General features: G+C 40.4%; 1 protein-coding gene across 2 annotated transcripts in view; it reads left to right on the top strand.

Moving 5' to 3' along the window:
* The window catches only part of LOC311136024 (teneurin-2-like), a gene marked incomplete at both ends in the record, with an annotated part of 210,857 nt that overhangs the window by 142,536 nt on the left and 53,080 nt on the right, over window positions 1-15,241 (top strand). For both annotated transcript variants that reach the window (XM_084170087.1, XM_084170088.1), the window contains one exon: window positions 8,022-8,246. In XM_084170087.1, coding sequence (XP_084026213.1) covers window positions 8,022-8,246 — 225 coding nt within the window. The remainder of the gene's footprint in view (window positions 1-8,021; window positions 8,247-15,241) is intronic.

Genomic DNA, 15,241 nt, shown 5'->3' with positions numbered 1-15,241 from the left:
TTTTCATCACTGTCTGTGTTTCGTGTCGCTAGGCAATATTCTTATTTAGCAGAGCTGCCTTTTCCTTCTCTGCCTCTTTTCAGGTCAACTCAGCGCCCATGTCTCAAAGGCTGATACTGTCATTACTAATTGACATGGTGGACTGTCCAATTCATAGTGCATTACTGTACTATATTCTGGTGATGGGGATAAAAATTGATAGGGTTACATATCGCAATATTATTTTTGGACGATATTATATCAATATTTGACTCCAAGTATCAATTTGTAAAAATGGATATGACGTCCTATAGCTTGTTCTCCATCTTCTTTTTAAATAGTGAGCCAGCATGTTTTCAGCACTTATAGTTTCATGGCTGATCAAAAGAAACATTGCAGTATCGAATCGCAATTCGATACTGTGATAATATCGTATCGTGAGGTCCCTGGCAATTCCCAGCCCTAATATATTCTGATATATGACCTCGCCACACGGAGGCAACCCTTCTCAAAGCCTCTGCCAAGTTTGACGCATGCAAAGTCCTAGATGGAGAGAGGGCTAGCGAAAGAGAGCTGCTTGGAGAGTTAAGGTCATAAAATAAGCCTTGTTTATTGTTGGAAATTTTGTGTACTATGTGGGAGCCAAACTATACATTTCTCTCAGAGGTGTAAATATGGTTAACGTGGTGATTGGCAGGGGATTATAATACTCTAAAGTTATATTCTTAGACTTAGCCTTTGTGGGGCATAGGCTTTTGAACCAATTCTCACTTAATAAGTCAAAATGAGCACTTCCCTACTAAGACATTCACTGTTATCAGTGTATTGATTACCCGAAAGGGGAATAGTTAGTGATGGATTGATGACATTTATAATAAATGTATTAGCAATGTAGGAAAAACACTAATGATTTAAACACTAAGGATCTCATTTACAACTAGGCAGTCCGATTTTCCACATCTGGAAAAGAAAACATAGTTCATAAATTGAGGAATGTTAATGACTTCCTCTGGTTGGAGAGGCTCGATAATATTGCTCTTCATGAATACTGGAGTGTGTGTATCACTGACTATCCTTGAACTGTCCAAGGAAGGAGCACACTTCGGTTTTTCAAGGCAGTGTTTTTTCTGTGTTAAGTGAAGTGAGTACATGCTTATGTCTGATTGGGCATTACGTACAGTACAGCCAAGTATATGCGCATCATACATATGTGTGTGGGTGTATGAGAGGGAAAGACAGACAATGACGAGCACATGTATGTTTGTTTGTGGTTTGCGTCAGTGCAGCAGGGTATTGCCACAGCCACTGTGGGGCTCTGTAGGGGGAGCTGTGCAGAACAACATCAGCCAGCCTGCTCCTCGGGGTCAGATGATGCAAAGAGGAGCAGCGTTTGCCTCAGTGTGCTGTGTGTGCTGATCCCAGAACCTGGAGTAGTGGGGCTGATCCTACTACTGGCTGGCCTAGCGCTGCGTGTCACACAGCCCTGGCCCTGTCACCATGCCCTGTCACTGTGCCCAGTGGGCTGCTGCTCACTAATGATCTGGGTCCTGCTGCTGTCCCCAGGGCCCCCTGGACACTGATGCTACCAGTTTTCAGATGGCTAATATATGACTGGCATTTGCCTCTGGGATTCAGGTAAAACATTCTGACATTATTTTATAAGGCACTATAAAGGTTTAGGAGGGGGTTGTGTGACTGTGTGTGTGTGTGTGTGTGTGTGTGTGTGTGTGTGTGTGTGTGTGTGTGTGTGTGTGTGTGCGTGCGTGCATGTGTGTCTGCGTGCATGTGCGTGTGTGTAATTTGTGCGAGCTTGGGCGATATACCGTATACCGGGGTATTCTGAAATACCTACAGTATGATTTTCAATACCGACCACTGCTTGTAACTATAAGTATAACTATAAGAAATCTAAGATGTGTCAAATAAATGATATTGTTTGGTTTGCTCTCTAGACTGGTACCCAGGCTAGAGACATTCAATCCCCTCCTAGATCAAGATCCCTGTTGCCTAAATCATTTTGTGCGGAAAAATAATAATACATTTAAATTTCGCCCCTTGTGTGCACTTCTGGTAATATCGTATACCCTGGTATGGTACGGAAAATCTGGATACCGCCTAAACCTAGCATGCGTGCCTACACGCCTGTTCAACCTGGTCTCAGAGCATTTCGTATTATTCTGTACGTAAATCCATGACACTCAATTTAGTATGATATGTTTGGTATAGTTACATAAGACAGATGGTTACTTAAGGCAAAAACGAAAGGTGGTTGGTCGGGGTAGTTGTCAAAGGTTGCGAGTTTGAATCTCATCACGCACTACTTTAGCATTTTAGCTAATTAGCAACTTTTCAACTACTTGCTACTTTTTTGCAACTTAGCATGTTAGCTAACCCTTCCCCTAACCCTATCCTAACCTTAACCCTTTTAGCTAACCCTTCACCTAACCCTAACCTTAACCCTTTAAACTAACTCCTAAACTTAACCGTAACCTAGCTAGAATTCATAACATATCATATGTTTAGAAAATTCGTAACATATTGTACATTTCACAAATCCGTAACATATTGTACGTTTTGCTAATTCGTAACATATAATATTAATTGTTATTCGTAACATATAATATGAAATGGGTGATGGACTTCCACAATTTTAATACAAAACCTGCGAAACGTAACATATCATACTAAATTGAGTGTCTCGGATTTACATACTGAATAATACGAAATGCGAACGTCTAGCAACCCAAAGGTTGCGAGTTCGAATCTCATCACAGACAACTTTAGCATTTTAGCTTTTTAGCAACTTTTGAACTACTTACTACTTTTAGCTACTATGCAACTACTTAGCATGTTAGCTAACCCTAACCCCTAACCCTATCCTAACTTTAACCCTTTTAGCTAACCCTTCAACTAACCCTAACCTTAATCCTTTAACCTAACTCCTAAACTTAACCTTAACCCTTACCCCTAGCCTAGCTAATTTTAGTGAGCTAACGTTAGCCACCTAGCTAGAATTCATAACAAATCATACGTTTTGCATATTGGTAACATATTGTACGTTTTGAAAATTCGTAACATATTGTATGTTTTGCTAATTTGTAAAATATAAAACTAATTGAAATTCATAACATATCATACGAAATGGGTGATGGACATCCACAAATGAATACAAACCATACGAAACGTAACATCATACTAAATGGAGTGTCTCGGATTTACGAACAGAATAATACGAAATGCTCTGAGACCAGCTTGGTCTGTTAACAAGCCTTTTAGGTATCATTCATTTGGTTCAGATTTCATGTTTACAGTGCAGTATGTTGACTTGAGTAAATTAATAAAGATGGTGGCATCTTTGTGATAGAAGTGTATCCTCTGAGGCCAGTGACTCAAACTCATTACCGTTGAGACCTGCTTCAAATAAAACTCAAAGCAATATGGTGTGTCTGTGACAAAATCTCTCTCCTCACTTCAAAGGCATCACTTCATTTGAGTAATTCCCTTATTTTGGGATTATGAGTGCTTTCGGTTGGTGGCATAGGAAAAACACTTTCTCCAAGTGAACGATCACATGCCTCCTAAAATCAGGGAGAGAGTGAGAGAGTGGCAGAGAGAGAGAGAGAGAAGAATTGAGGCGGGGGGGTGGGGAGGGGGCAGAAAGTGAGGATGCAGAAAGTGGGGGGGGGGGGGGGGGGACGCTCGAGGATGAGTCAGGGTATAGAAAAGTAGGCTCGTTTTTTGTTACTTTTGCGACACCGGATAAAAATAGAGCCTGTATGGAAGCATCCTACTTCAAAGGCAGCCGTACGGCTGGCGATGTAATAAGTAATTTATACCGTACATATATTATAAGGCAACAGCTGATGGCAGAAGTGCATCTTTTAGTGGAGCTTTGTTCTGTGTGATGGAGAGCCGAGTCAGCACATCTTAACTCGTTTCCCAGCTGTCTTTATAATGAAACATACATGGATAGAAAGATAGATGATAGCGATATTATTGCTCAAGTCTGGTTTTCCGATGTGCTTTGCAGCCGAGCCTAAGTCTTGCTTCTAGCCTCCCTGCCTCCCTTCTGCTGTGCCACGTTGCCATGTTCTGTACATCTGCAGCGAGACACACAAATGACAGTAGGAGGGATGTGGGTTTGCTGCTGAGGTGGCTGCTGTGTTGTTTGTGCTGCAGGATTGATAAAAACACTCTCCAAAACCATCCGTGTTTCTGTTGGGTTGAGGAGGGGTAGCTGGGTTGATGACTAGTGTTTTACTGGCTCCTGCAGTGCACTGACTCTGGGGCGGGGGGGGGGGGGGGGGGGGGGGGGGGTTGATTGATGAGGTCATCTCATATATCATTGTACACATATATCACCATATCACATTGTGGTGGATCATTTCACCCATTTGCTCGAATGAAATTGAACAACTGAGCCGACGTTGAGATCCCACAATGCTCCATAGAGTTGTCTCCATGGCTGATGAGAACATAGTTGGATTTCCATTTCAATGTGGACATGGAGATGCCACTGCTGATGGTTGTTAAGGAACCACATGCTCCAGAGTGTTGGTGAAACTGCTTGTGGTTGTGAGATCACAGGGAGAGGTAGTCTGAAGAGATGACTGGCCAGTGCAGTGTGTATAATAGTGGCCTGGTGGTGCCTGTGGACGAGTGTGGAGGAAACAGTAGGATCAAGTAAATCCGAGGCCATGTTGGTGTAGACGGTTCTAGAGAAGAGCCACACAGAGATGAATAACTGCAAGTGACGGAGGCGATGGGAAGTTGTGGAACAAAAAGCTCTTGGTTGGTGGGGGCCATTTATCTTGCACTAGTTATCCCTGTACACAGCCAAGTGATATCTGACCTTGTGTGGGATTCTGTAGAAAATGATTTGAGAAATAAAACGTGATTCCATGTGAACGATGGTGCATGGGGCTACTGGGGCTGTGAATGTGCTGAGGATGCAGCAGGGAGCCATCCCAGTCACGGGGAGTGATGAAACAAAGAGGCCATGACAAAATGGAGTCAGGCCGATTGGAGCCAGTTCTTTTCAGACCACGCTGAATGTTGTTGCGTGAAAAGGCCTTGGCCCAGGAGAGAGGGGGCAGTGGGACTCAGATGGATTAAAAGAAAGGGGGATAGAAATGTGCTATTATGGAGCCCCCACATATGAATGCTATCAGATATATAAATGAATGCATATCAGGCAATAGAAAGAAGCGTACTGTACTACTTGGTCCAAAAAGACATTATGGAAAGCTTAGCATTCATTTAAATTTGAGGTGCATATTGAACTATTTATGGTGCACATCAAAGCCCTCAGCAATCAAAAGACCAACATAATCAGATGCTCATATGTAATGCGAGGCACATTAGGTAGTGTGACGTCTCTGCAATCCTTTGGAAGTGACATTTGTGAAGTAATCTTTGTCGACTTGTCACATTAGAGCTGGCTTGTCCTCACTTTCTCTCTCTCTCTTTCTCGCCCCTTCTTCTTGATGTCAGCGTCTGGAGCTGTGTTAAACATGACAAAGAGGACAGAGGCGAGGAGCTCTGGTTTCTTTTGGTCCTCTAGTTTTGTCTTGGTGTGTGATGTGGGAGGACACTGATATGATAAATCTCTGCAAATGTCACAGCTAAACCTGCTCTGTGTAGACAGCTTCAGCAGGAGTCAGCGAGGAGGAGAGACGAGAGAGGAGAGGGGGGGGAGGTAGCGGCCCTGTGTGTTGGCTTCCCAACACATTATGTGACTCAGAGGACAGGGACGCTAACAGCAGAGGATAAGGCTTGAAACAGCGATAACGGCTCCAAATGAGCCACAATGAAGGCCTGTGCCAAACATCCACACTGGAATAGGAAACGAGGGCTGTTTTGATGCTCTGTGACAGGAACCGATTTCATCCTCCAATCTTCCATTCAGAAAACCTTCCTAGTTTATGTTGATGTTCTGATATAGTGGCTAATGTCTGTTGTTGACAGGAGAGAAAGATGAATCCTCATCATTAGAGAGAGATTTGCCCTCTATCGCCGTCCAGCCACTCCACAGTACTCTACTATATGTCCTCTTCCCCTCCACTGCCCATTCCAATGTTCTGCTAGCTTATTTGCTTTGAAGAGTGCTGTGTGCCAGCAAGCTAGTGATGCAGTGGTTGTCTTCCACTCCGGGACTTTGAAGCAGGCATATATTATTCAGCAAAAGCAGGCCACTTTTTTTTTTAAACTACACATGACGAGAACTGACATTAAGTAAAAATCACCCGACCTCTATACAACGACGCGTTTGCCAAAGCAGCCATGGATGTTGGATCTGCCGACTTGCTCAGAGCAAAGTGGGTGGTGTTGTTCATTTAATTAGTGAGAGTATTCACACTAGCTGGGAGTGCTTTGCCTTGTACTAGACAGTTAAAGGGCCTTGGTGACACCATTCCATCACACCACAACAAGGTGTAGGGTTGATATATGTGTCTATGATCTTGATGAGATGCATCAAAACTAATCTGAAAGGACACCATGGATGCGGGGGAGTAGCCCTTTGGAGGGAATCAGCCTTTAAATTCTCCATTGCTGTGTTGGACATAAGTAGGAAAACAGAATATATAAAATGGAATACTGTAATTGACTGAAATCAGAATATGCAGCAATAATTCTTTTGAGAAATGGTAGCCTTAAATAAATGTACTTTGCTTACAAATGCTCTTTATTGAAGAATGAGTATTTTATGGAATTTCTAGGCCACGCATGATCATACATTTTTTATCATTCTCAAAACACATTATAAAATCTCCTTTGTTATCTCCTTGAAATGTCCTTATAAGCAAGTTGATGTCCTATTTCACAAGATAAATACTTGTGGTTGGTGGACATAGTTCACTTTACAAACCAAATATTTGATGGCCTAAAATAGGATGTGAGTAAGGGTTTAGAATGAAACATAAGTAAACATGAGGCTACTACTATTTTATGTTCTTCTCAGCACTCTCCTGTCCCCTCCTCCATTCTCCTCTCCTATTCTCTTTCAACTCTGTCTCTAATTTATTATGGCCAATCCTTAACCCTGCTGTATGCTTCTCCATTTTCACGAGTCATTTCATATTTCACTGTTTACATTAACTACATCAAACAAACCTGCTAGCTGGGGCTACTGCCCATGTTTCCAACAGTTGATCTAGTATTCCAGAATATATTTTTGCACCACCAGTGAAAAATAGTTGTGGTGCCTGCCTGATCAGTTATAACTATGTAGGTAACATCATTAAATGATAGGCGATAATACTGGGAGTCAGCTATGATTGACTTTAGGGGGTCGCAACTTTCACTGGAGATAGCTTTAGCCAGTTTTAATGACCATAAAGCAGAGGTTTGGGGTCAACCATTTTGCTTTAGCCAAATCTACAACTCTAGTTTCTGAAGTGTTACTGCAGGCTTAATCATGCAAATCAATGTTATTTTCTCAGTTCAATCGGTTTTGGTTGCAAAACATCCTCCATGATTATGGCAAAATAAAGAAAATTCTGCACCATTGATTGCACCAAGAATCATAATGAAAACTCATACGCTTTCACTGTATATTTCTCAAGGTCAGAGTCAAATGCAGGAGTTCTTATTTCAAGGCAAGTCAAATACCTTACATGATGGTTAATTTAAAAGCCTGCATAGGACATCAAAGTTGACCTCCTTTCACTGTGCTGCTCTTAAAGAGCAAGGTTATCGGAGCGATTGAAGGAATTGAAAGCCCTGTAATAATTCCTCATTTTCTATATTTCTTTCTTGCTCTCAACTGTTTTTCATGTCTTTCATTATCGTCATTATAGAATTGACAGTCTCGGCTTGAACACATGAATAATGGTAGCCATGAAAGACATTGACAGTGAGTCTAAAAGAGCATTGTATTGATATGGTGACGAGATTGTGTCATTTCTAGCACTTCATCATGTTCAAACAGGACGCTGCCTGTCGTCCACCTTTAACTTACAATAGCAGTGTGTATAGTAACATGTACCCTCCGTCTTCTGTGTGTGTGTGTGTGTGTGTGTGTGTGTGTGTGTGCTCTCCAGGTCGTCCCTTACCTCCCACACCTTCGTCCAGCCTGCTACCCCCTGCCCCACCTCCACCCACCGGCCCGCCCCATCCTGCCCCCCCAGCCATCAGGGAGTGCCAAGTGCCTCTGCTGGACAGCGGCTCCCCCCACGTCATGCTGGACCCCCCTACTGATGACGAATTCTCCCCCAATTCTTACCTACTCCGGGCCTGCGCACCTCCACCCCAGCCCCCCTCTGCGGGTAAGACCTTCCCCAGCCAATGTAAAGTATCATAGATACGCCATCTACCATGGAATAACTCTCTCAGTCTCTATTCACTGTGGTTCAGGGATATATGCAGATCTCTGCAAAAATCTGTTGAATAGTTTAGATTTAGTTTTAAAACCAAAAAGTAAGCGCACATTAAACGATTATGCCAGAAGGATGTTCTACAACGATCATTTGTAATGTTAATCTATTTTAATTTTTTTATAACTCACTTGCTTCTGGTAGAATATAAAATGTATGTGCTAAGATTGAATTCATTGATATACTGCAATTCCAAATATTTTTCACACAACAAAGAAAGTAGTCATTATGAATTTACAATTATTTGCTCTTCTGCCACCCAAAGTCATAAAAATAGGAAAGCGTTTTGAAAGCAGCTCCTTTGAATCGGAACATATTATTTCCATATTAATAACTACCATTCCATAGTAAATTATGAATCCCTTATCATTGACTAAGTTTCTACCTGTGCTTGTGAGACTGGTTGCATATACAATGAGGAACACACTTAGGGTTTATATTTCCACTGTTCTCTGTGGTTTATTGGATAAAATGAGGAGAGCTTGTTAGTGTACATTAGTATTCAAAGAAAATACAGACCTTTTAATTGGCTAAGAATATATTATTTATAAAATGGAAGTTCTGTGTTCATTTTCAGTTAAAAAAAAGCAAACAGGTGAATTTACCAATGCTTTGGAAATTGATAAATATCACAATGGATAAATTGTGGTTTAATAAAGTATTATTGAATTGAAGTAGTATTAAATTGAATTATTGGATTGAATTGAGTCTGAAATGCAAAAATATGCTTGAAAGATGTTGAATTGAGGGAATTTGTGGAGTTTAATTTAATTTCATTGAGTTCAATTTGTGAAACTGTCCCCCACTGTGAATGTCCATCAAAAAACTTTATTCAAAAGCATTAGTCATTAGGAATGGTGTAGAAATAGACTTAATTCATTTTCATATTTTCTGCCCGTAATTGCTTTGCCTTTTTCTGCGCTACCATGAACAAGCAAGAAAATTGTGCGTCTTTGAGTGTGCTTTTGTTCCAAACACCGGGAATGCAGCTGTTAGTTTCTAATCACGTCAGTATTCAGAATGAGAGTTCCTAGGTGACTGAATTCTCCTCAGTGGGAGAGAATGGTGGAAGGAAAGGATTTGAGACGATTACTGCGACGTCACACAGAGACTCTGCTTGTAGCCGGAGATACAGAGGGGGCTTTGTCTGGGTTTCCAATGGTTTCTCGCATTCATTTATGTTTTTCTGACTGTAAATTCGACACTAAAGCTATATTACTTGTATATTTATGTCTTCTAAAATGTGGATAGGAAGCACAGCTGTTGGCTATTGTCGTTTCATGTTGAATAGTTCTGGGACTACACTTTTCTTTTTGTACGTACCAGTGAATATTCCCTTGATGAAATTGTGTACTGTAGGCTTTGTATTTTTCTTGCCAGTGCACTTATTTGTAGGTAATGAATTGTCCCAAAATAGCACATCTTTACATGGTATTGTTTATATTTCAGTGTTGGAAAACTGCTCGGCCTACACAGAAATATGACGTTTTTGAAATGCAATCAGTGTGAGGTTGTAGCCTACGTTTGAATTCCAGCACAGGTCACAAAAATAATACGTATTGTATAGCTCATTGGACACGTTGCCTTTACATATTTCCAACCCACTGCATCTGTGCACCACAAAGTAATAGTACATTATGGAATAATACAAGTAGGAATATTACATTAACCAAATGTTCCTGTTTATGGTCCGATTAGCAGGTAACAGATCCCTTTTGTGTCACTGTATCAACAGGCTGTAGATCTGCTCCTTGAAATGGGCCTGTCCTTCTCCTAAGTTGTCTTCTGATCCACATCATCCCATTGCCTTTGAGTTGAAAGGCCACTGACTCCCATTGTTGGGGTCATGCGTTTTCCTCTGTGAATAAACTGAGGTGACACCTCACTAACTCGAAGATAAAAATATATATTCTCTGTGCTTGGTCACTCTGGCTCTTTCTGAACCTCAATGCTCCACGTGAAGTCCATTCCCTCTGAGGAGGCAATCAGGAAAGCTACTCTGAGCAATAACTGCCAATAACTCAAATAATTATAGAATCAAGTCAACATACTGACGCATGATGGGAATTAAGGGCAGAAAGCTGTAAAATAGACTTCCTTCCTCTTCTATGGATCTAAATTGGTAAGTGATAGATCAATTTGATAAACGCAAATCTGTTTTTCAAAATCAGTTGGAACCGTTTTTTTGCTCGAACAAGGTCTAGTCTTAATTAGATTAGCCTGTCCTTTAATCAGCCATAACTCTTTATTAAAACCATTGGGGGTGGGGTTCAGAATTTGAGAGTAATGTGATTATAGCTAATTTCAAATGACTTTGCATTAGGGCTCAAATTGGTTTACTTTTCAGAGGAGCCACATCAATCATGGCGAAAGCAGTGACAGATATCATAACAAATAGGTTAGTGAAACGTTTAGTCCTCTTAAGACAGATATTTTGACTTAATTAGATTTTCATTATGGTAGCCTATAGGTCTTGTTTTCAACAGATACACATAGTAGTATGATATTCCTATTGATGATTGTGTTTGATAATATATTGCTGCATGCCTTTTCTGCTCTTAAAGGGTTTTCTGGGAATTGGAGTTTAGTGTAACATTTCTCCATGCTGTGTTTGCATTAGGCCTAAATGTGGAAAAGAATCAGCACAGATAGACAGAGTAGTTTAGTAAACAGTAAGATGCAACAACTAGAGGGTGCTAGCCATTTGGTGAAAATACTGTATGTGCCATTTTTCAGTACAGCCGACATGTTGCTCTGGCAGTATTCTACTGCAAAATGATTACGTTACTCTTAAAATATGCTGTACTGCATATTACCGAGTATTGCATCTCTCACTGTTCACCTACCACCTCCTATCACGTACCACATTAACAGGGAGTAACTAAGAATACTTTGAAAAAAGAAAGAACAGTCACCCTAGTTACTAGGATTTTAACTTTTTGTTTTTACACAGTACTTGGTATGATGAGTTTTTCAATTAGATTTTTGCATTCATTATGATATTTGTTGTACATACCATAATTCATATTGTTTGCATTATAAAAACAATTAATATAATTCTACATTTTGTTCACACATTTTCAATCGCTAGACATAGTTAAGTAAGGACAAGTTATTTCATAGAAGTATTTATTATTATGTTTAGAGATCTAAATGTGCGTTTGGAAAAGATGTGATGAAATAATGCAAATGTGTTTGTATTTTATTGACTTGACCATGGCACTTTAAAGGGGCAGTCCGCAGTTGCTACATTCATACTTGGACTTATAAATCAATTATATATACCCATTGATTCATGACGAATATAACATATAAATGCCTCATGAGCTTAGTTAATATGTTGTACCCCATCAGAATCCAAAATATAAGCTTGCTTTACTCCATTGTTTATAAACAACAAATGTAAACAAACACTGTATAGCCTCAAAACATGGTTAAAACTATAATTTGGATATCATGGATGGTCAGTCCTTGTATCCATAGCTCTGTCTATGAATTTGAGAGCAGTTACATTTCTTCACCCCCATCCCTCAGCTTTTTTGGAAACAGCGGTAGTGTGAATGCTTCTGTTATTGTTTCAACAGTGGATTGGCCCTTTAACATCCAAAGTACATATTCAAATATTGCAAAAATATAAATTATCTCCTGTTATTGATTTTAAAATATGTGAATCAATACGTTTCTGACCTAAACAAGTAAATACGTATTATATCTATGCACATTGCTTAGAAAATCAGTCATACCAGCTTTTACTCATCACATGCATGCAGTTAATAGAAAATCTATGCAAGAAGTAAAATAAAATAAATCAGTCAGTCAGGCGGTTAAAAGACCATAGAATGATTTTTCCATGGAAGTGTCAATACTTGTAGGTATCACGAAGTGGTATGTCTACGACATGAAATAGCATATCACCACAGCCTTATGGAAGTTGATGGCCTGGTGCTGCAGTATAAAAGCCTTTTATATGATTATCTGCTTCTCACGCCGTCCTGTTTGGAGTCAGAACAGAAGTGATATTTTCGACTAAACACAATTAACCCAGATTGTTAGACAGGTAGGCGCTGTTAGACACTGTAGGCAAACAAACACTGTTTTACATGGAAGGAACGTTGGAGTATTTTTAGCTCTGAGAGGTATAACAGATCTAAAGCGCTTTTTAGATTTCCTTGTCATCAATTCCATTGAGATTTCAAACACATCTCTTCCTTTTGTCAAGTTTTTCTTCATTGGTTAGGTAGCTGGATAGAATAAAGAATATTTTAATTGCCTGTTGTTTTCCGCTCTGGCATCTCTTTCCCTGTTGATTCTGATAATGAATCCTACTATCATTTTAGATTGAGGTTCCTGTGTATAGAGCACATACAGTTCACATACTGTATTCTGTAATAGGATACTATAGTTCTCTACAAAGCATTCTAATGGGCTGTTTTGTAACTTACTTTTTCCGCCATCTGCACACATTGTGTAATTTCATTCTGGTCTTTACTTTTCTAGTACAATCACCTCTCAGAGGGAAACATTTTCACCAACAACCACCAAGAAGCTAATTGATGAAACAGATCATGAACAATTTTTTCCTTCATTTCAGTTGGATTTCCTGCCCATATGCCTAGGGTTATTCAGTTATCGACTGATTCCCTTAGAATGATTATGACAACTCAGTCATCAATCCCCTCTACTCCTCCTGCCTCATTACATATTTTGCTATCCCAGTTTAAATCACTGTGTGTTGAAGTTGGATGACTGTTGATTTTTGTGTTTCCTGCTCCTAAATTCGACATAATATTCTTGTAGCGGCTTTTTCATTCTCATGATCATATTTGTATCCAGAGCGTCTTACATATTGTGGCAGTGTTGCATCTCTCCAAACAAATGCTAAACGTTGCCTTCAAATGTATAGTCTGCCCCTGAAGCCTCCATTCTTAGCCTTGCTCTTGTGGCTTATCCCCAGTGCCGGCTGTGCGTAATTGGTATGCATTGTTAGTCTCCTGCAAATTTTTTGCACTAACCCATGCTACAGCATTAGCACCTTGTGTACACTCCCTATCTCTTCCTGATGCTGTCAAATTCTCAGGTGTCATGGGGGAAAAGTGAGGTGTCTATGGCATCAGCACTGTACTGTGTGCCTGTTGGGGCCTGTCTCTCCACACCCACACTCTTTGGGAAGGTTTAGCCAGACGCAGTAGCTACTCCTGGAAAGAGCCAGGCTCTTAGCGCACTAATGCTACCAATGCATTATTCATCTGTTGTTTTTTTCCCTCTTGCGATTTCCGGTGTCTTTGCGTTTGGAAGTAGAAAAACATTCCAACAGGGAAATCACAAGAGGTTTGTGTGGTGTGTTGAATGTTTGATCACTCCATTCTCTACACCGCTTTGTTACCAAAGGAAAATTCATTTGTCTGGTCTTAAATTTTGTATTAATAAATTGTATTAATGCGACAGATTGTGTCTCTGGTGATGAATGTAATTTCATAGCATTGGGGCATTTGATTTGGAGGGGTTTCAAATTGAATGTGCAGTAGTCTCGTCTCCTTGACTGTTGCTGCTGGGCAGTTATTATTGTCTAATTAGTGGAGATGAGTGGCCGAGGCAGAGATATGCTGTGCTCTGAATATTTAAAAACTATCCGTCTCATCCCCCCCTCCTCTCTCCATCAGTATGTCTCTGTATTTCATTTGCACTAACATACTGCAATCTTTGCTTTTTAATTAAATCCCCAAGAAATAAAAACTTCAAGGGGACAGGGCTAAGTAGTGCACTCCGAAACTGAGCTGTCCTTCGGCACTTCCAGATCCCCAGCTCTTTAGAAGAGTAGGGGTATGATCCATGGCTTGTCAAGCATGGCCGCTCACTGATCTGACCCGGTGTGGTGTTGCTGCGGGTCTGTTTTACCACCCATCCTATTGCTCTGGAAACGCCCAACAGAATTGTCAACATAAGGTTTATTCATTGAACAGAAGTCCCTGGAAAAATCGAATTAAACTGCTTCTGCTAATCCTGCCATTCTCTGTTACGATATGATGTACTAGTAGTGAAAGAAAATGAAGTCTGCACACCCTCAGCTGAATCCTGGGTCTTGCATATCCATTACACCGTTCTTACCAATTTGCAGCCGAAGCCAAATTTTAACCCATTCAACTAGGCATATGTTGAGGCGTTGAGAGCTGTCATGAGTGCACTGACCTTTGGGCCTGTTTCAATGAAGACATTTGCACCTTTCTTTGGTTTGTGTAAAGAGATAGGTGGAACTAACAAAAGAGTGGAAGACAGAAAAATGCCCCCTTTCCAAACATGCCACCTCATTTCTTTTTAAGCAGGCTGAGTCACAGTAAAAATCACAATTTCTATTACCTTGTGCTGTCTTGGGGCGTCTCCTGCCCCGTTTAGATTGTGTCTTTTATCATTCCAAATTGACATTTATGCTTTTACTCGTATTGTTTTTCCAAGGTTCCCACCACTCATGTTGGGCAATTTATTTTAATCCTTGTCATTCTAGTCCGTAGCCTGCGAATCTGAGCTGCAGTAATTTCAACATCGCCATGCACCACTAACAACAACAAGCGGACCCGGGAAGCTGTTGTGCTGTGCTTCCATTTTTCCCTGCATTGCCTCTGAACTGTAATTGCTTTTAGCTCTTTTATTCCCTTTCAGCATTCTGTCTCTTTTCTCTCTCTACATGTATATTTGATAGCTGACGTGGCTATAAAACACATTCTACACCTGGGTCATTATCTACAGCAATTTTTATTTTATTTTGCCTGGACTCCTAAACATTGGAGAAAGAAATAGACATGTAGACCATTTTATGTGTTTGTGTGTTTTCCTCTGTTCCCATACTGTTTAAAGAGAGTATTCAGTTGGAGCAGATTTTCAAGTTCAAACTG

The sequence above is a fragment of the Coregonus lavaretus genome (genome assembly GCF_964263955.1).
Source record: "Coregonus lavaretus genome assembly, chromosome: 10".
Taxonomy (NCBI): domain Eukaryota; kingdom Metazoa; phylum Chordata; class Actinopteri; order Salmoniformes; family Salmonidae; genus Coregonus; species Coregonus lavaretus.
The sequence above is the reverse complement of the archived record's forward strand: the minus strand, read 5'-3'. Positions and strand labels throughout refer to the sequence as shown.